Source organism: Misgurnus anguillicaudatus, chromosome 4 (assembly GCF_027580225.2).
Source record: "Misgurnus anguillicaudatus chromosome 4, ASM2758022v2, whole genome shotgun sequence".
Classification (NCBI taxonomy): Eukaryota; Metazoa; Chordata; class Actinopteri; order Cypriniformes; family Cobitidae; genus Misgurnus; species Misgurnus anguillicaudatus.
The window spans coordinates 17,335,716-17,357,436 of NC_073340.2; the positions used below are offsets into that span (position 1 = coordinate 17,335,716).

The 21,721-nt window shown below is 38.0% G+C and overlaps 3 protein-coding genes across 9 annotated transcripts in view; 1 reads left to right on the forward strand and 2 right to left on the reverse strand.

Moving 5' to 3' along the window:
- Nucleotides 1-522: 522 nt before the first annotated feature.
- On the reverse strand, nt 523-2,615 carry pgp (phosphoglycolate phosphatase). Its single transcript, XM_055176527.2, has 2 exons — nt 1,817-2,615; nt 523-1,518 (listed from the first exon to the last, which is right to left on the reverse strand). The coding sequence occupies exons 1-2, from the start codon at nt 2,409-2,411 to the stop codon at nt 1,193-1,195; spliced, it is 921 nt and encodes a 306-aa protein (XP_055032502.2). The 5' UTR covers nt 2,412-2,615; the 3' UTR covers nt 523-1,192.
- A 2,249-nt stretch (nt 2,616-4,864) lies between these two features.
- On the reverse strand, nt 4,865-6,989 carry zdhhc4 (zDHHC palmitoyltransferase 4). 3 transcript variants are annotated; one of them, XM_055176278.2, is made up of 7 exons: nt 6,864-6,989; nt 6,482-6,614; nt 6,314-6,387; nt 5,929-6,107; nt 5,720-5,845; nt 5,342-5,586; nt 4,865-5,221 (listed from the first exon to the last, which is right to left on the reverse strand). In XM_055176278.2, the coding sequence occupies exons 2-7, from the start codon at nt 6,602-6,604 to the stop codon at nt 4,931-4,933; spliced, it is 1,038 nt and encodes a 345-aa protein (XP_055032253.1). In that variant the 5' UTR covers nt 6,605-6,614; nt 6,864-6,989; the 3' UTR covers nt 4,865-4,930. The 3 variants fall into 3 exon arrangements, with proteins under 3 accessions (XP_055032253.1, XP_055032254.1, XP_055032255.1); XM_055176279.2 differs by having other exon boundaries at nt 6,482-6,629; nt 6,864-6,949; XM_055176280.2 differs by having other exon boundaries at nt 6,482-6,610; nt 6,864-6,932.
- Nucleotides 6,990-7,830: 841 nt separating this feature from the next.
- Nucleotides 7,831-21,721, forward strand: part of grid2ipb (glutamate receptor, ionotropic, delta 2 (Grid2) interacting protein, b) — a 42,005-nt gene continuing 28,114 nt past the window's right edge. For 2 of the 5 annotated variants that reach the window (XM_073866836.1, XM_073866838.1), the window contains exons 1-5: nt 8,931-9,470; nt 12,874-13,127; nt 13,196-13,525; nt 13,865-14,019; nt 21,278-21,547. In XM_073866836.1, coding sequence (XP_073722937.1) covers nt 9,386-9,470; nt 12,874-13,127; nt 13,196-13,525; nt 13,865-14,019; nt 21,278-21,547 — 1,094 coding nt within the window. In that variant the 5' untranslated portion in view covers nt 8,931-9,385. Of the gene's footprint in view, nt 8,058-8,930; nt 9,471-12,873; nt 13,128-13,195; nt 13,526-13,864; nt 14,020-20,917; nt 21,548-21,721 lie in introns of those variants that run through there. The other 3 variants (XM_073866837.1, XM_073866835.1, XM_073866840.1) reach the window with 3 other exon arrangements.

Genomic DNA, 21,721 nt, shown 5'->3' on the forward strand with positions numbered 1-21,721 from the left:
ACATAAAGTGAGGAAAATAAGTATTTGAACCCCCTGCTATTTTGCAAGTTCTCTCACTTATAAATCATGGAGGGGTCTGAAATTGTCATCGTAGGTGCATGTCCACTGTGGGAGACATAATCTAAAAAAAATCCCGAAATCACAACTTATGATTTTTTTTATTTGTATGACACAGCTGCAAATAAGTATTTGAACACCTGTCTATCAGCTAGAACTCTGACCCTCAAAGACCTGTCAGTCTGCCTTCAAAATGTCCACCTCCACTCCATATTATCCTAAATTAGATGCACCTGTTTGAGGTCGTTAGCTGCATAAAGACACCTGTCCACCCCATACAATCAGTAAGAATCCAACTACTAACATGGCCAAGACCAAAGAGTTTTGTATACCTTTTTCTTGAATTTATATGTATTTGTGTATTTATATATACATAATAATTACACACATAAATATCTACACTTTTATTTCGTATGCGATTAATCTTTTGTCAACCCTCCACAGAATATAATAAAACTTACACAATTCGTTAAAATGGTTGTTTTATTTGCTCAGTCATGTAGAATGCTTGTTCAGCTTGATGAGTTGAGAATTAAAATCTTAACAGGTTGATGGTGTTAAGAGTGCAGTTATAAAGTGCAAAATATAATCATTGCAAATATTCATTCCTTTTTGTCAGCCACAGTGAAATAGCTGGATGCATTTGAACACCACGAAAAGCCATCTGTGTTGTTCTAGTACCTGAGTGTTACACTTATTTCTGAATATATTAGTATTACTTCATAATACTTCAGTGCTGCTCAGTTTATGAATTGGTATTCATTCAGAAGACAACTTGAACAAATAAGGTTTCAGACAAATAATAAACAATAAAACAAACTAAAAATAAGGAAAAAAACATATTGCCCTTATATTTCCAAAAACAATAAAAAAATGTTACAATAGGAACTTCCGAAGGAGGTAGGCCTGTTTCAATTGAATCCTGGCAATATAAGTTTTGTATAGACAAAGACATTTGTGTAAAGAAATTAACTACAATGTGTGTAGATTAAAATAAAATGTGAATATTTAAAAAGTTTAAATAATTAATATTTTAAAGTAATAAGTTTAATGTTAAAATAGGTTACTTTGATTCAAGCAAATACCCTCATTATATATTCTCTAGTGAAGCGGGTAAATCTCAGGTAAACACTGTTTATGCATCCAGTGCAGGTAAAATATCAGCAATGCTGTCGATATAGTAATCGGGCACCATTTTCTGACGTTGAGGGCATTCGCTCATCTTGTTCGCCTCTGCATCCGCAACAGTAGAAACTCCTGTGAGGGCCAGCAAAGTCTTCAGGCCGCAGTTTGAGCCCAGCATTATATCAGTGTCCAGTCTATCTCCCACCATTAGACACCTATCAGGGTTCAGGCCAAACTGTCTGGCCACACAGTCAAACATAAAGTTGCTGGGTTTGCCCACCACTTGCGCCTGGCGTTGTGCAGCCATCTCCACTGCCCTTAGGAGGCACCCTGTCCCTGTAGTCAAAGACAAAGTTATTATCATAACATGACAATCATAATGTTAAATGGCATGCAACCAGCTCATATACTTGACCCAGTCTCTAAAACACTCATTTTTGTTATATATAAAATTATCATACATGATAATGTAAAAGAACACTCTGTGAAATATATAACCTTGACATCTTTAATGTTGACTGAGTAAGACCATGTCAAAGATTGAAATTAATGTGAAATCAAACTTTGCTCCTAAACTTAAAATTGCATTTCACACACAGCTTCACATATTTTAAGCAGTTTCATAAATACTCACCCGGTACTGCTTTGCCACCCTCCAAGGGCAACCTATTGTCTGTGTTGGTGCCCACAAACTGACATTCAGGGTTCCACAGGTACTGCAAGGCTCTGTTGAGCTTCATGTAACTAAAATGTTCATCAAAGCCCACCAGAACCGCCTGGACCTCATTATCGAGAGGGACATTCGCCCAGTCACTCTGAACCCCCGAGATGGGGTCAGGACCCACACCGACCTGCTGGATCCCCAACATCTCGAGCTCTTGCCCCATCGCATTGCTCCCGATCAAATAGACCTTCCCTTCAACTTTGCACACAGTTTTGAGGTAGATCGCAGCGCAGTACGCCGTCCCGAACACCTCGTCCTCGGTGGCGTCGAAACCGAGTTTCCCTAATTTATCCGCGTACATTTTTCGGGTCTTGGTGCTGTTGTTTGTGACATAAAACACCCGTTTTCCATTTTTCTTCAGTTTTTTGATCACTTCTGGAGCTCCGGGAATGGCCTGGTCCCCTCGCCATATCACGCCGTCACAGTCAAACAGGACGCTGTCAACGGACTCAAGTAACTGTCTGGTTAAAGCGCCGTTCAGTCGCGTACATTTAGATGCTGCCATCGAAATTCCTAAAGTTATTTTCGTCCAGAGATATTCTTGTCCTAAAATACCATCTGATCTTCTGTTGATATTTAATCTGCTAACCGGCGACCGGTTTAGACCAGATACGGAATGACAGGGCACTGGAAATGAATAGCTGCTGCACTAAACGGCACGCTGCCTCGAGCAAGCGATTCATTCGTTTGGCAAGGATGACACTGCATGACGACACTGTACGTGACGTTTTAAATTACTCAGGCACTTCCGCACCCATTTAAAGAGCCAGTAACTCAAATAAAACAGCCAGCGTGTTCTCATTCATATGTACTGTGGGCTTACACTAAACCACATTTAAAGTCCACATAAAATCAAAATGAATGTTTTGTGGCTTTTTAGATTTAACATTAATGATATCTATAAACTTTTGTGTTCCATAACACTGACAAAATTTTCACTTGGTAGCAGTGGCAGTCAGTGACTTCTTTTTCAAGGGCGCACAATGCGAAACTCGTCAAAACATATTTAGCCCGTCATGTCAAAATAAGTGCCTGCTGCAAATGCTTCAAAGGGGCTTATGATAAAAGAGACACGTTTGCCAGATACTCGCTTAATCTCACATGTAATCAGAGTTTAGTGATAAATTAGTATCTTGCGAGTATTTTGTTAATGTGAGCATCTTTTATCATAAACCCTTTTGACGTATGTGCAGCAGGCACGTATTTTGACATGACACATGATGCACATAGGGTCACATGACCCACTGAACACATATTTTGACATGATGAGCCACACACGACACTCCGAACACATAATTTTGGAAGAGTAGTCACCAGCCGCCACTACTTAGTAGATATAAACCTTTAAAACTTAACGTGTCTTAATAGGCTTTATGCACAGCGGCACTACTTCCTGAACTTCAGCCAGCTCCTTGTTTCCTGTCTGCCATTATTGGACAAACTGATTAATCCAGGTGTGTCTGATTATTGTTGTTGTGACTACTGAGGTCAGGCACACCTGGAATAATCAGTTTGTCCAATAATGGAAGACAAGAAACAAGGAGCTGGCTGAAGTTCAGGAAGCAGTGCAGCCGGGCACAAAGCCCATCCAGGGGTTTTCAAACTGGGGTTCGGGGACAACTGCCAGAATAATGAGTATTCATGATCGTTGTCTCAAAAACAAGAGCTGAGGAGAAATCGGATTGGTTTTGAAAACACCACGTAAAAAAAAAAACACACCACGTGAGTGTAGAAAACTGCTAATGTACTAGTTAGCGAATGTAAACATAAAAAAAAAAATTCACATCTCAATTCATTTACATCCTCTTCCCCGTGAGGTGACGTGAAGCGTTCACTTTGGCACGTTAATCTTATAATTTTACATTAAAGAGAAGAAAATCTGTTAAGAGTCTCCTTATGCATGTGCTCCAACCAGATTTCATAATCGACCAGAATGAAAAAAAAAACCTGTAGTGTGAGCCCGGCTTAAGGGTGGGGTCACACTACACTTCTCGTTCCATTGACTTCCATTCATACGGATGGGAATTTGTCAGACCGGAAATACAAGCTTGTGCGAGTTTGCTGGTTTTGGCTAGATGGGATACAGCTATGGCAGAAATCTCGCGAGATGTTAGGTTTAGTGTTAGGTATGTGGGTAGGATTAGGATGAAAACAGTGGTTCTGGCTAAATGGGATACAAGGCCTTAGTCCCTTAAAATGTTGGGTTTAGGGTTAGGTTTGGGGGTAGGATTAGGGTAAAACAGCACAAATATTAAAAAGCGTGACAATATATCCAGTTGCTGTCCACATAGGCAAGGGCCTGCGTAGAAATTTTACATACTGAAAGATTAGCATGCCCGCATCTTAACTTTCCGATTCAGTTGAAATTTACTCAGTGCATTGAACAAAGTTGCACATTTCACTGCCACCTACAGTAAGCGGGTCTTTAAAGACCTTGTTTGTTTGAGCCCTCCAAAAGCTCTCAGAGCAGTTCAGGGTGTATATGTGAACAAACCAAGTGATCTCAAACCCCCCTAAAAGGACCCAAAAGCGAACCGAACTCAGACCACGTCCGGAGGTGTTATGAGTATGGTTCGCTTTTGGGTTCTTTTGTGGTTTGATTTCTTTTTGATATGTGAAATCCCAGCGGTCCCAGCGTGTGGTTTTGACATTCTATCAAAATAAACTGCTGCAAAGAAAGCTGGGGTTTCAGTTCTTATGAAGTTGTTATGTGAACAAGAAAGGGTCTGATATCACTTCAGTTCTGAAGATGGCTAAAAAAAAGAATTGGGTCCTCTTTTGAGTCCACAATATTGTGAACACCAAAAGGACTGTGGTCACATTCGGCTTGTTCCTTTTTTGGTTCACTTTAAGTTAACAGGGTTTGGTTATTTTAAAATGAACTATATGTGAAAACACCCAAAAACTAAGTAAGTTAGATAGATAGATAAATAAGAAGATAAAAGGTACAAATACTGCATGGTAAACACATTGCAATAAAATATTTATTAAAAAAAATCCCATTTACCAAAATCCAACACATGCTTAATTGTCTTTTTTCATAACAGGACATAAAGGCCAAAAGATTTCCCCAAGATTTTTGAGAATTCCCCTGTGATAGAAACCTCTAAACATATTGTATGAGGTCCTGCAGCTGTGTCCAGAGTAAGGATAGCAATGTTGACAACTGTGGCTTTTTCCCTTAAACCACTCATTTGAGGTTTGATTTATCAAAGCCAAATACGTGTGAAACATCGAATAACCCGCCAAAAGGAAAAAGACGAATACCAGGAACCCCAGCATGAAGACAATCCTTGGAAAGGTCAGAAACAGATGCTGTACAAAATGACAAAAGGGAATATTAGGGAAACATGACATTAGGGAAATAAGGAAAATCAAATGTTCTATGGTAAAATTACTAATAAAGATCACTTTTGTGGTATTTTACACACTTACCTGAATAATAAAAAGCAATCCAGCAGGTTGTTGCTGACCCTGCTCATCAATGTAGTGAGCATGAAGGAGTCCAGTTCTCAGAACAGTCTGGAGCAACATATCTGCTGTAAGGACTGCAATATCAGCTGCAATGGCACATACACTCATGAGGTACAGCAGGAAGTACCTGGTGTTCTGAGCACCAATGCAGTTATTCACCCACACACAGTGATGGTCGAACCTCTGGACACAGCGGTTGCAAACTCCTAAACAAAAGAAGTCAACCTAAAATTAGTTTATCTGAGATTAAAAGGAACTGGATTCAATTACTAACAAAACAAGATTATAAGAACACTGTGAGTAGAAGGACTGTCTGATCTTAAAATGGAGGATACATACTACAATGCTTGGAACGGGCCGGTTTCACCAGGTCACAGGTCGAACATCTAATTCCCTTATGGAAAAGTTTTTCGTCATACTGGTACACCTTCAATTGTGCGTTATGGTTTTCCTTTGTCAATGTGCCTTGTGAATGAAACGGACATTGAAATATCCAATTTGATTTCTTTAATGAACAAAAAAACACAAGGTAGCAATCGTGTGCTTACCTGGATCCCTGCTACAACACAGGTAGAACAGATAAGACTTGAGTGCAAGTAGGACGTAGGGAACGCACAAGCTGATTAAACTTGTGCCCATATCCGAACAAAAGCCAAAAACCTCATAGGAGAACTCCGCATACACAGCAACTTCAAGTAACAGATGCATGTAAAGGAATAAGTTGTTCCTGGTGTATAGGAAACAAAGTATGTTACTTTACAAATGCCAAATACATTTGCTAACAAATCAACTATTGACTTTAAGTGGTATTTAAAGGGGTTTGGAGACAATTGTTTATACATTTTGATCATATCAAACAACAATTGTGCAGGTTTACAATGATTATTCATAAAATACAGCGACACTGTTAAGTTTAACATGTTAATAACTTGCCTCTGATGGAATAATCTGTGCAAAGCCCTGTAGCAAATGCTTTGCAGACTTTGAGGGATCCATGGAGAGACAACCTTGAAGAAATAACATATTCATTACATTTATAAACAGATGCCGTATTCATGCATACAAAGCTTGAGTTTGGGGGTATAGTCCAAAAGCTCTTACACCTATGACTGTGTCCAATAGCCGGCCGAGAGGAGTCTGCTGATGTCCTGAATACTTACAAACCAGAGCAATGCAGGTGAGCACCACCGCCACATATATACCAAACAAAGTGAGAAAGTCCATTTGCAACTACCTGAGCAGGACGAAACTGTGATAATTACACTTAATTCATTCAGTGAATTGTATATGTACATTACGAGAAAGAAAGCTTAAATCATAACGGTGTCTGAACAGGTAAGGCAGGTAAGTTAGGCTAAACAAAGTTTAAACTGTGTTTATGCCGAAATAACGCTAACTTTTTATAAACATTATATGTCATACAGTTGTGGCAGTGTGTACACAGTTAAAGGAAAATAAACTGATTTATTTTATCTTTATTTACCTGAGTATCATCATCAAACGATCTGTATGGTGTTTTGTGTGGAGCGGAACTAGTAAATGAAGTAGATGAATTTACGATTACTGTGCTGTCAAAATAAAAGTCATCGTGGAGCTCTTGTTGAATTATTTTTTTTCGTAAATTGTCGTTTGATGTAGATTAGTTTCAAGCTTGCAAAAAAGTTTTTAAGATATAATCTTGTGTTTCAAATGACCGTTAAAGAAAACGAGATTATTTATATGTAATTAGGGGAAAATGTATAAATATAATTGTAGGCTACATTAAATTAATGTAAGATAAATTTCACGATTTAATATGTAATACAATGCATATGTTATAAATAATGTATCAAGCAATAAACAATATCGGGTTATTAAAGACTTTTCTTTATAATTTTCATTTCTCTTGGAACTTAAAGTTCAAATTAAATTAAAACTAAATTAAAACAAAGTTCCCCTTTGTTTAAATTAAAACTAAGTTCTTATTTTTTAACAAAATATTGCAGTGTTTTTTAAAAACAATGTATTGTGTAAGTTTTAATTAATGTGTCCTCATAAATTTTAATCAAAATCTGAAAATGTAGCTTACTTCCGCCCTCTTGTGGCGATCATTCTCTGACAAGACAACTCTTATTCGCTCGTGTTTTTATGAAGTGTCTGGGAATGTGCAGCATTATTTGATGTGGTGACGTTTATCAAGAAGCTTTAACATCTAAAACCACTTGAGAGCATTTCATTGGACAGGAAATTTGATGAGAAGCTGAAGGTGATAAAAATCTATACCTTTGTAGCGCACGTGCCGTAGGCTACTGTAGTTTTTGAATGCTTATATCGTCTGTATGAGAATTTGGGACCATACCAGTAGCCTATATATCATATATATTTATAGCATATTTATACTAAAAGGAGAAAAGTTTCATTTTAATTTCAGGGGGGCTTTTATAATTAACACAAATCAATAATTTTCAAACAAAAATTAACAAACATTTTTGCATTTCGTCACTACTTCCCAGCCAAATGTCAATTGTATAACTGTTTTCATCTGAGGGTTGCCATAGATCTTTAACTGTTGCCTCAGTTATCAAGTTACAGACCTGCACAGACACTACACTACAGCGGTGATGTCTCAAAGGAGAGGTATCACAAAACCCTTCAAGAATACTCTAGTGTGCAAACTAAGGAGAAACTGTCTTTTAAGGTATGTGCCTATTTGTAAATCTTAGATTTTTTATGGATAAGAAAGAAAGTGTTCCTGATGTTTAAAGCTAAATTGTTTAAAAGTAATACATGTAATGTAATTAATAATTATTGTTGTTGTATGTTTTGGTTTATGTTACCTTTCCTTTTGATCCTTTTGTATTTAGAGGTGTACAATTCATATTTAAATTGAAAGGAAGTTTCAAGGAATGTTACCACCATGTTACATTATTGTATATACATGCTTCTAAAAGTGCACATCGTTTTACTAAACAACACATCTACATTGACATAACAATTTTAAAAGATTTTCAATACAAAAAAAACAATTTTTTTGTCAGATGACTATTTTGCATTTCTTCTTTTATTTTAATAAAAAATGAAACATATTCACAAATACTGAAAGTTATGGATGCATTTGCACACCAGTCCAAATACCCAATTGCCTCTCTGTTGTAAGAGGAGATGTTGAATGAGAAACAGTGTGGATATACAAGCACTAAATAATTGATTTGAGCAGTGTATAACTTGCCTCTGCTTAAGCCTTTAACATAATATGTGTATTACTAAGACCTGTAACCCTGAAACTGTGAAAGCACAGTTATGTCATGTGTTTCCCCTGCTGCATGTTGAGTTTTATGATCTGCCTGCATGGGTCAATACTTTAGAAACATGAAATGCCATCTCATCCAGTAAATCAATCCTTCTCCTAAATGCCCCTACAGTAGATACATGACAGTGTGTATCCCTGCCATGTGGCATGAGACATCTTGAGAGGCAGCATTTAATCTGTCTAATCCAGAACAAGAGCTTTAATAGCCCTGCTACTATTCAAAGACGTGTGACTGAGCTCTTCAGTGCATTCAGACGTTCCAATTATCCACCATCGTCCTGTCGGATCCCCAAGCTGATGCTGGGCTACTTTTCGTCCCTTGGAGAGACAGCTAGAAGAGAGAGTATAGGAAGAGGGTATTTATAGAGAAATGGGGCCTCACTTTACCCTTTTTGGAGAGAGAATCATTAAGGATCTGCGCTAGGTGTCCCAGTTTCATGATTTGAGCTTTGCAGGCAGAACCAGCAGAACTACCAGAGATGCAGAGTCAACCCGGAGACGACAAATCTCGGGCGCTGCATGCCATGACGCTATTATTTTAGGTGGCAATGCTATGCTTGCCACGGCATGACGGGGTACATTGTAAAGGCGGATCCCCTAAAATGGTGAGGTGCTGCAGGAGGATCTCAATTTAACAGCGACAGTGAAGACAACTTGGAATGGACATTTTTTTCCCCGGGCATCATAATATTTGACACTTGTTGAATTACGACAATATGAAGAAATTCCTGCAGAATAAGAAAGGGAGATACTCCTTACGACAGAACAAGCCAGGCCCTCGCTATCCACCCAAAGATTTTTGTAAGTTACACTGGTCTTATATTAAGTGTTCAGAAGGTATAGTACTAACAACCAAGAATCTGAAATAAATAGACTGCTAATGTGGATCCAGCCAATTTGGATGTGCATGTAGGTTAGTGCTCTGATGAATTACCTTGAAACAAATGAGGCTATGCGTGAAAGGACCCATAATCACAATAGTCTGTCATTCAGATAATTGAACTACATTAATGTACTTCATTGCATTTTATGTGTTTAGTTGTTGCTAGTGAGACATACTTGCTGTGTAACGTATCATGTTGCTGATGCTGTGTTTCAAGCACATCTGTACTCAGATATCGGATGGTTTTGGGAGACTCTGTTGCTTTTCAATGAGGTCAATGATACTGGGAGGTCTAATGTGTCAGCTGAGACTCCACATTTAGTGAATGCTGCACGGCTGTCTTTACGGGAGACTGCAGTACTTTGTCTTATCATGACAGGCAGAAATTCTGAGAGAATAACATTCATATTAGTGTCTTATGAGCAGGAGAAATTTTATTAAGAATGCTTTGTAGACGAAGATACCTATGCGTTTTACCAACAAAAATTGTTAGTCAAACAGCAATGCCTCTTTGATAAAGTTGGATAACAGGTTGCTGGTTGGGACACAATCCTTGCAGTTTTTAATGCCAGAGGCCAGGATTAAAAATGCACACATTTACTGTAAATGACAATGCATGCTGGTCTTTTAAAGTAAAATGAAATTCCAAGAAATGCATGCAAGTATGGTTTGGTTTAGTTTTTAATAATTGTAAGTGTGTTTTTTAAAAATACTTATATTTTAAATACTGATGTACTACTAACAAACTCAGGTGCAAAAGTCTCTAAATGCCACCTCTGTCAAAAAAGTGATAATGATATTAACCAAATACTCTCAACACGTATAGCCTAATACAATTATCAAAACCTTTAGCATAAAATCTCCTTAAAATCAGCCTTAGGTGATTCAGATATTTTTTTTTGCATAACCTATTCTGGTTAAAGAACCAAGTCTGATAAAGAAATGCTAATTTAAAAGAGATGTCAGATGCACTTAGAGGGTTTTGCATTTGAGCTCTTCAATTAATTAATACACACATGCATGTATGTATTTAAGAAACATTTACATGTGTGTGTATTATACATACATCATAATTACACACACTATATACACACACCTAAAGAATTATTAGGAACACCATACTAATACTGTGTTTGACCCCCTTTTGCCTTCAGAACTGCCTTAATTCTACGTGGCATTGATTCAACAAGGTGCTGAAAGCATTCTTTAGAAATGTTGGCCCATATTGATAGGATAGCGTCTTGCAGTTGATGGAGATTTGTGGGATGCACATCCAGGGCACGAAGCTCCCATTCCACCACATCCCAAAGATGCTCTATTGGGTTGAGATCTGGTGACTGTGGGGGCCATTTTAGTACAGTGAGCTCATTGTCATAGATCTACAAACGAGTTAATTGGAGTGCTACTTGGGTGTAGAAAGGTGTATTCCTCTGGTGCTCTTCAGCTTGGAGATCCAAAATTGACACAATTAAACAATAGTTCAGAGGCACTCACAAGGAATATAAGTTAAAAAGCCTTTATTTTAAACTTGGCTTTCCATTGAAAACATGCCAACATGTTTCGGCCTATGTGGCCTTTTTTAGGGCTATAGACTGCCATTTTGAATTTGCCCTGAAGAAGGCCACATAGGCCGAAACATGTTGGCATGTTTTTAATTGAAAGCCAAGTTTAAAATAACGGCTTTTCAACTTATATTTCTTGTGAGTGCCTCAGAACTATTGTTTAATTGAACTCATTGTCATGTTCAAGAAACCAATTTGAAATGATTCGAGCTTTGTGACATGGTGCATTATCCTGCTGGAAGTAGCCATAAGAGGATGGGTACATGGTGGTCATAAAGGTATGGACATGGTCAGAAACAATGCTCAGGTAGGCCATGGCATTTAACCGATGTCCAATTGGCACTAAGGGGCCTAAAGTGTGCAAGAAAACATCCCCCACACCATTACACCAACACCACCAGCCTGCACAGTGGTAAGAAGGCATGATTGATCCATGTTCTCATTCTGTTTACGCCAAATTCTGACTCTACTATCTGAATGTCTCAACAGAAATCGAGACTCATCAGACCAGGCAACATATTTCCAGTCTTCAACTGTCCAATTTTGTTGAGCTTGTGTAAATTGTAGCTTCTTTTTCCTATTTGTTGTGGAGATGAGTGGTACACGGTGGGGTCTTCTGCTATTGTAGCCCATCCGCTTCAAGGTTGTGCGTGTTGTGGCTTCACAAATGCTTTGCTGCATACCTCGGTTGTAACCAGTGGTTATTTTAGTCAAAGTTGCTCTTCTATCAGCTTGAATCAGTCGGCCCATTCTCCTCTGACCTCTAGCATCAACAAGGCATTTTCGCCCACAAGACTGCCACATACTGGATGTTTTTCCCTTTTCACACCATTCTTTGTAAACCCTAGAAATGGTTGTGTGTGAAAATCCCAGTAACTGAGCAGATACTCAGACCGGCCTTTCTGGCACCAACAATCATGCCACACTAAAAGTTGCTTATCACCTTTCTTTCCCATTCTGACATTCAGTTTGGAGTTCAGGAGATTGTCTTGACCAGGACCACACCCCTAAATGCATTGAAGAAACTGACATGTGATTGGTTGATTAGATAATTGCATTAAAAAGAAATTAAACAGGTGTTCCTCCTAATAATCTTTTAGGTGATATATATGTTTGGATATATTTTATTATTATACACATAAATATATATATACATAAATAAGTTTTTTCTTAAACGTAAACTTGTATGTGTGTAGTTATATACATACTAATTACACACAATACCCACATAAATATAGTATTCAAACACAAACTCTTATTTTGTATGCAATTAATTGTGATTAATATTTTGACAGGCTTAGTGGAAGGACGAATCCTTTCCAAGTAGGTTTAAATCTTTATAAAGGGGGCCAGGTGACAAGAAGCAGACGTTCAAGTTATCACCTTTTAGTTTATTTATTGTTATTGTTTAATTATTGTTATTATAAGTAGTAGTTATAATTATTAACAAATTATTAGTTTTTTTCATTAATTCTTGTTTTGGACTATTTTTTCAGTTGTGTGACTATGAATTTCTTTAAAATAACAGTTTAGTAAATGTCTTATAATTTATTTAATTCTAACTTTACCTGTCCAATACATAATATCTGAATTCTTCCCAACCCTTGACTTGATACATCTACAGTGTGAGCAAAGTCACATAATAATTTCTCTGTGTAAGCAGGTATTGTTTTTCACAGATTGACCAAACATTTAGATTCGCTTAGTCAAACCACATGACTGTGACATGAAAGATTGCTCTTTTGTGTCTTTCTCACAGTTCTCACCATGCCAGCATCCAACCTGGGCTGGCCAGAGGAGTTTGGCTTTCAGATAGGAGGGAATGGACCCAGCTACATCCTAACTGTGGAGGAGGGAAGCAGTGCTCACCTGTCTGGGCTTCAACCTGGAGACCAGGTATTGGAGATCGAGGGCCAGAATGTTTCCAGCCTTAGTGCTCAAGAGGTCATCGCCCTGGCCCAGTCACAAAAAAACATCCCACCGAGTATCGGAGTCGTCTCACGCATCGAACAGGTAAAAATTACTTCAAAGGTCAGGTATTTATGTCTGTAAGAACTTTTGATTTTATTGACTCTTTGCAGATGGATATCACACCAGGCCCTGACGGTCGTTTCGGATTCACTATAGTCGGAGACTGCCCCCTGCTGGTAGAGGATTGCTCACCCTGCTCTCCAGCTGGTCGTAGTGGTCTCAGGGCTGGAGATTATGTCATGGAGGTTAATGGGATCCCGGTGAAGCACCATGAGATGGCTGCGGCTTTGATTAAAGCCTCTCAGGGTCGAACGCTGCGTCTTGGGGTGTTGTGTATGGGACGTCAGAAGCGCAGTAGTGGCAGCCTGGAGGACCCTCAGAAAGGGATAGATGGTATGCGTCAGGATCGCAAACACAAGGCCTTGGAGTTCAACAGAAAGGTGAGGTCATCAGACAGACCATGGCCTTATAGATTTAAAGTGACTCCAGACGACTGCTTTATTCCTTATGGGTTCCTCTGTGAGAGCTTAGGCACTGCAATGATGTGATCAATAAATAATAACAAGCTATATTTTAATAACTCCAAATGTGCTTGTCTGAAAGATAATGGACATGTATATCTCTGATTGCTTGAGGGTGAGTAAATCATGGTGTAATTTTGATATTTTAGTGGAGTATTCCTTAAGAAAAAGTGTGTGATTATTCTTTCCTGTAAGTAACTGTGATTTCTGAAAGGGTTTTTATGAATTTCTCAGATTAAGCCATCATTCTTGTTTCAGGTTGAAGAGATTTTACGGGACGAGCCAGAGGTGAAGGAGAAGCTGTTTGCTGTATTAAAACAATTCGCTGCTGAGAGGAAGGTGGATTGGCTCGCGTCCGTTCTCCCTGACATTTTGACAACCGAAGAGCAGCAACAGCTCATCTCAAACATCAGGTAACCATGGCAACACCATCTGCCACCTACAGTACTCATTAATTTTTAACCTCCATCCTTGACCCAGATGTGTTAATCTTCTGTATTTAGCCTTGCAGGACAATTCGAATGCTAGCAGGGGGCATCACAGTTTAGTTCACATTTCGCTAAATGTTTTAATAGTTTACATGTACGTTTGTTAGCCTTTTATTGTTACATCGCTTTAGAAAGTAACAAATTACTTCTAAATTACTACTAAAAAACATTTATCCAAAGTGATATACTTTTTTATCAATATGTTCAGTGGCGACTCGTGACTGGTCTTCCGAGGGGCGCAAATTCAAAATATGTGTTCGGAGTGTCTCAAGTGTGCTCTTGTTTTTAAAATATGTGTTTGTTGCGTCATGTGAACCATGTGCATCGGGTGTTTGGCAAGATAAGTGCCTGCTGCACACGCGTCAAAACCGTTTATGATAAAAGAGACGTTCACAAAATACACGCAAGTCATTCCCTTAACAGTAAACTCTGATTACGCATGAGATTATGTGAGTATCTGGCAAACGCGAGCGTCTATTTTATCATAAACCCTTTAGACGCGTCTGCAGCGGGCACTTATTTTGACAAGACACGTGATCCAGGATCACTCGACGCGCGGAACACATATTTTGAAATTTATGAACCACACACATGACGGGCTACATACATGTTGTGACCAACTTCGCATTGAGCGCCCTCGAAAAAATAAGTCACGGGCCGCCACTGAGTATGTGCTATTTTGGGATCTAATCTATGATCTAGTGTGACCCAATAAAGACACTTATACAGTAGATTTGGTGGGTCCATCTGGTGCTGTCATGCACACTGATAATAATCTAATCCTCGGATGTTTAATGCTGGCACAATTAATAGTGAAGTTTTCTTTCCAATCAGTTCATTTCTTAATGCCAACTGGGTCAGATGAACAGAGATTTTTAATGTTAACTATATTTAGCATTAGCGTTAGCCTTCCCTTCTCGGCCACTGTCTAACAGATAATGTTACTGATGTGCGTACATACACTTAAAAAAATTATTTTAAAATTCAGTGTCATCCCATTGGGATGTCATTTAACCAATGCTGACTTGTTTGTTTTAACCCAAAATTTTGGGTAAAATATAAACACTTATTGGTTAAATTTATCCCAATGGTTCATTTTGTCTATTGAAGGAATTCTGTATGTGCTATACTGTAAATACACTTAAAAGATTAAGCATGGGAGTTCATCAATAGCCACCACACAGCATTTGTGGATGAACATGGTTAATGAAAAAAACTGTGTTTATCTGTTTGTACTTAAAAGCTATTAGTCAATAGACCTTTTTCGAATAGACGTCACAGTTACATCATTGCAAGCTGCAAGCACAATGTGGTGGCAGAAAAACAGTGGAAATGAATTACACATGAGTGAAACAAGCAATATCTCACTAAAAAATGTCTTGTGCTGTTGAGTGTCAGAAAAGGAATGCAAAAAAAAGATGGCCTTCATTTTTATAGAATACCGTTGTCGAAGACACCATTTAAAGATAAACGTAGGTGTTTATGATTGCAATAAGCCCTTAAACAGACAGACTGGAGTGATAAAATCATCTGGAAATCTATTAATAATTACAATAGAAAGTAATTAGAGAAGATATCCGGTGTTCTGTCAAAGTCTGTGTTTCTTATAGTGTTTTCATCACGTTACGTTTATAATGTTTTTAGAAAGATTAATGATTTGAATGAGTTCATAATATCAATAATATCACCATGTATTAAATTTTTTTTTTCATAATTTCATTTTACCTTATATCTTAGCCTATGTCTTCTTCCTGTTTGTTCTAAAATTATTAGCCTATGTTTACATACTTAATAAATATAGCACACACACACACACACACACACACACACACACACACACACACACACACACACACACACACACACACACACACACACACACACACACACACACGATGTAAAGTGTTATCAATATATAAACAGACCTATGCATATTAATTTCTATGTAAACATAATAGTTTTATAATAGTTTTAGAACAAACATGTAGGCTATAAATATAAGGAAGAAATAATAGAAAACAGGAAAATAAGGAAATATTTAATAAATTATATTATATAGAATACATGTAAGTATTGCTCTTATATGTACTTTAGTGATTCATACTGTAAAATAATTGATTTACTAATAAACGGCAATAGATATACATTACATACATGCACATATATCAGTAGCCAACCCATTTAAACTTAATTTATCTAAAAAAATAAATGCAACGCGATATAAACGCTATAAGAATCATTACACTAAAGAGAAACAGACTTCGACAGAACATCGGATCCATAACAATCACAGTTTAACGCTAAAAGACTTCACACCGCTACTGCAGAGCTGTCACTTTCTGCCACCAGATGGACTACGCCCACAAAAAACGTCATCTCTGTTTGCAAACACACAAATGGTCTATACTCCCTAACGTTATTGAACAAATGTGGGTCAGATTTTTAGTCTGTCTGTCTGGGTAGATTTAGCTTGCAAAGGCCTACTAGGACATTAGCCAGATCACAATTAATTTAAGCTGTGCACTTTTAAATGGCATTAATAAAGTATCTAGCCATGATGATCCTTATTATCTCTAGAAATCCCTGAATTAGGCCACACTTCAAGCCATCATGACGACATAGAAGATACATTTAGGCTGTCATTGCTTATTTTGCTATTTTTACACTTATATACAATACTTGCTAAATTACCATTGACATAAACAAATTACAGATTGTAAAAAAATGTCCTTGCTCTTCCAAGCTTTATAACGGTAGTAAACAGGGAACAACTTCTGACTTTATAGCCCAAAGTGCATCCATCCTTCAGATACGTAATTCCCACTGCTCCAGTGGGTTAATAAAGGCCATCTCAAGGTGATCGATGGGTTTTTTTAAGAAAAATATCCATATTTAGAACTTTATAAACAATAATAACTAGCTTCCAGTAGCAACCAATGTGCATTCAACAGAAAGTTGGACGCAGGATACGATCAGTAAAACAAGTGATTGATCTCATGTAATCCTCAATACGTTAATCAATGTATTACACACATCTCCATTTCCACCACCTATCTCTCTCTCTCTCTCTCTCTCTCTCTCTCTCTCTCTCTCTCTCTCTCACTCTCTCCACCTGTGAATCTCATGGATTTTCTGCTCATTATTCAGTGCTGATGTTCTGCAGGTCATTGTAGAGAGCCAGTGTTCCCTAGATAGTTTGCGGTCAATGATTCTTGCAATTACATCTCTCTCCGGGTAAAGTGCTGCTAGTGTCTCATAAGAAGTCACTTGTTTCATCCAGTTTCGGAGTCAAGATAAACAACACAAAATGAGTTGCCTTCGGTATGTACTGTACTTTCATATCAAATCAATCTATCTAGGTTTAATTTTCATTAGCTGAATTTGATAAATGTCACCATGTCTGTAAAATGCAAGATAAAGTCTTATAATCTAATTATGAGATTTGGAGCATCAAAGTTTGATTTCAGTCACTAATTTAACACTGATTTCAATCTTTGACATGACCTTACTCAGTCAATACTAAAGATATCAAAGTTATATTTATATTTCACAGTATGTTCTTTACATTATGTATAATGATTCAACCCAGTATCAGGAAATTACGTACCTATAGTCATGTAAATTTGTAGGTTCTTTGCGTGACACTGACACGGTTTTGCGCCTTTTTGCATGAACATGTCACGCATTTCTGTTTATGTGTCACTGTCACGTATTTGTTACTCAACTATTTTGTCCTATTTTCTTACCATTGACACTTCGGTTTAGGGTTAGATATACATAAAATGACATCCTTACCCAACTCTAACCCTAATGCCAGAGGCGACAATGGTTTAAAAATCATAAAATATAAAAAAAATCATGAAAAAAGGTATAAACAATGTTCCCACACCTTAGTTAACTCCAAATTCAAGAACCATTCAAGGACTTTCCAGCTCCAATACTCTCAAATTCAAGGACTAAATGGGGGACACATTTCAAGTGAGAGCAAGGTTACATTGTGTTACCTTTTAAGATACATTGTTACAGTTCCCTTTTGAAGGGAACTCGCGCTGCGTCACTGTGGTGACACTTTTGGGACGCCTCCAAGTGCGTCTGAATGTATATATCAAATTCAACCAATGGTGAGGCTTAACAACAAAGACAGGTTGACGCGGGACGCAGGAAGTATGGCAAAGAAGACGCAGCGTCTCGTTCCCTTTTCAGGGAACAACAGTTATGTCAAACACAACTATGCAAAAAAACATTTTGGTATGAATCAACATTCGCATACAGAAGATATAAGCATTTAAAGCAAACAGTTTAGCATGTGTGCTTAAAAAGTCTAGAATTTTGACACATGAATAATATAGTTTTTTTTCCAGAAAACTTCTTGCATAAAATAGATTTAAGCACTTTCAATGGCCTGTATCTTTGTATGTATATTTTAAAAAACTTCCCAGGGCCTTGAATTTTCCCCCCCAGATTCACAAACTTTCAAGGACCCGTGAGAACCCTGTTTAAACCAATACTTAAGGTGACATCCTAACGCAAGCACCAAATCTAACCCTAAACCGAAGCATCAATGGTTTGAAAATAGGACATGTTCACGCAAAAGACTCATAAATTTACGCCACTAGTTACATAATTTCGTGATACTGGGTTGGATGATTTGGATGTTTGAGCTGTTATCAGTTAGTTATGTCAACAAAACCGACTTTGTGTCCACGCTACTGTATTTACACGCTTGCAGAAGTGATGATTTTTCTGATATATTATGACAGTAATGTAGATTACTGTGTCTTATTAATTATATTCGCTATCTTCATCAGTCTACGTATTCATATTTTGCCCCGCTTTCTTCAACTCTCCCTGCTTTTGTTGTATAATCATGTTTACTCCTCGGCACATCTGTTAGCGATATGTTCTTTTCTTTATGCCAATCTCATTTACTTAAAAAGCAGGCAGTCGGGCTACCATCTGTGACTTTGCCAAATGAATTTCATCTCATATGCAAATTCCATCAGGCAGTGTTAGTTTCAAACCTTATTTTTTATCTGAGAGGCACAAAGTTGCTTTGCACTGTACAATATCTATGCAAACGTTTATAATAGATTACAGTGGTACTTTACTGCTCCAGTGAGGTTTATATTGGCTTCCTAGGGTTCTTAATACTTTATTTCAATCGTCTCCGCTGTCTGAAGTTTCAGCCGTTATTGGCCACTCGATTATGCCTCTCTCAGCATAGTAATGTTAACCTGAGGCAACTCTAGGCACTCTACAATTGTATAATAGTGTGTTTTTGTCAATGCTGTCAGTCAAGGTATGGTGAGAGAAGAGAAGTGGTTTCGTGAAAGTGTATAATTATACATTTTATTTGTAGTTAAACAGTTATTGCATAGTGTGCAGTGGTTTCTTTAGAGTAAAGGATGCTAAAAATAACATGTACACAACTGATGTATGAAGGAAATGGTATGAATTAAATTAACTATAGAAAATATCATTAATCGAGTTTCAGGGTTCCCACGGGTCCTTGAAATCCTTGAAAGTTTGTGAATCTGGGGGAAAAAATTCACGGCCCTAGGAAGTTTTTAAAAATATACATACATAGATACAGGTCATTGAAAGTGCTTGAATCTATTTTATGCTAGAAGTTTTCTGGAAAAAAAATCCATATTCTCTGTGTAGTGTACAATAATATCATAAAAATTCTAGACTTTTTAAGCACACGTGCTAAACTGTTCGCTTTAAATGCTTAAATCTTCTATATGCGAAATGTTGATTCATACCAAAATGCTATTTTGCATAGTTGTGTTTGACACATGAAAACATCTCGGGTTACGTATATGTAACTGCTGTTCCCCGAGAAGGGAACAAGACGCTGCGTCCCCCTTGCCATACTTCCTGCGTCCCTGTAACGCCGTCTTTGGCAATATTTCAGATAGTGATAAACTTTCTGGCTCCCGCGTCACCCTGTCTTTGTTGTTAAGCCTCGCAATTGGTTGAATTTGATGTACACATTCAGACACACTTACCCCTTCAGGCGTCCCCAAAGTGTCATCGCAGTGACGCAGCGCGAGTTCCCTTGAAAGGGAACTGTAACAATGTATCTTTAAAGGTAACACGCTGTAACCTTGATCTCACTTGAAATGTGTCCCCACATTTAGTCCTTGAATTTGAGGGTATTGGACCTGGAAAGTCCTTAAAAGGTCCTTAAATTGGAAGTTAACTGAGGTGTGGGAACCCTACAGGAGTTTATTATGTATTCATTTTGTGTCTATTAATTATATTAAACCAATAAAGTCTGACACATACAATTACAGTCCTACAAATATGCTTGTGAAATTATTTCATGACCCAGAAATGTAATGTGTTGTTCATTTCAACACAATTTTAAATGTATATACTGCATTGTGCCGATGTTACTAAGGTTATATTTCCTCAAGCTTTTCATCTCTTCCTACAATAGTAGATGGCATAAAAGGTTTTTACAACATCACTTAATTATTACATACAAGATATGATCTATAAAATGATGGTTTCATGTAGCATTAGCAATGCAATCGTTATGGGTTTGATCCCAATGAACACATACTGATTAAAAAATAGATTGAATGCACTGTAAGTCATTTCTGCCAAATGCATAAACTATATTTGTGTTCTGTGTCCCATTTCTGTTCAGACCATGTTTTGATCCACAATCGATTATATTTAGTATGTCACGCTGCAAGTTGAATAGAAGATCACATCAGAAAAGAGAAACGGAGTGAGAGAAAGGGAGAGAGAGAGAGAGAGACGGCAGTGTGGTATACTCCCACATCTTTGCTATTGCTGGATTCTGGTATCTGTACCAGAGCTTCTAGAGTGGGAGTTTCAGATGAAGCCAGCACACGGAGAAGCTGTTATACGTTGGAGTTCCTCACGACTACTGTGAAAACCGTCATCAGCTTCATTGCTCAGCTTACATTAGAGAGATTCAGTTATAGTCCCTGTGTCTTACTTTTGGATTGTCAAATTGTACATTTTTGAGTTGAATCTGAAATAAGCCAGTGGACCCTCGTTTGTGTTCTCGAAGGTTCTTCTTTTTCGGTCGTGATGGAGAGCATTTGATGGAAAGATCTGAACAAGCAACCTTTACCTCATGGCTCCTCGTAGTTGACTGACATTTCTGTTTTCTCTGTTGCCTACCTGTGACCATGTTTGCCAGGATCTTCATTCCCAAGAAGCACCGCCAACGTTTTGACGAGGCCGTGTCTCAGAGTCTCCTGAACCGCGTGTGTCGCAGCAAAAGCCTGACTGAGCCCCAAAACAGGCTCAGACGTAGCCGGAGTCAGGACCACCATGAGCGCCCGCAGGGATCCAAACGTGCCAGCTCGGTCCCCAGAGACACAGGCGATGACCCGGCTCAACCCGAGCGTGGCCTTAGAAAGAGCAACACCATGGTTCCTAGCCACTACGTCACTGGAGTCAACCAGAGGTAAATAACCTTCACCTCCTGCATGATAGATATAGTGGTTTGGATGTCAGGGTTTAGTTGATTTCATGGTCGATTTGGCTTTATTTTGTTGGTTTGATGATGTTCTAAAGGAAGTCCCTGTCTCAGCACATGCTCAGAACACTGTGTGATATGTGGGAGGTTTTATGTGTGGGT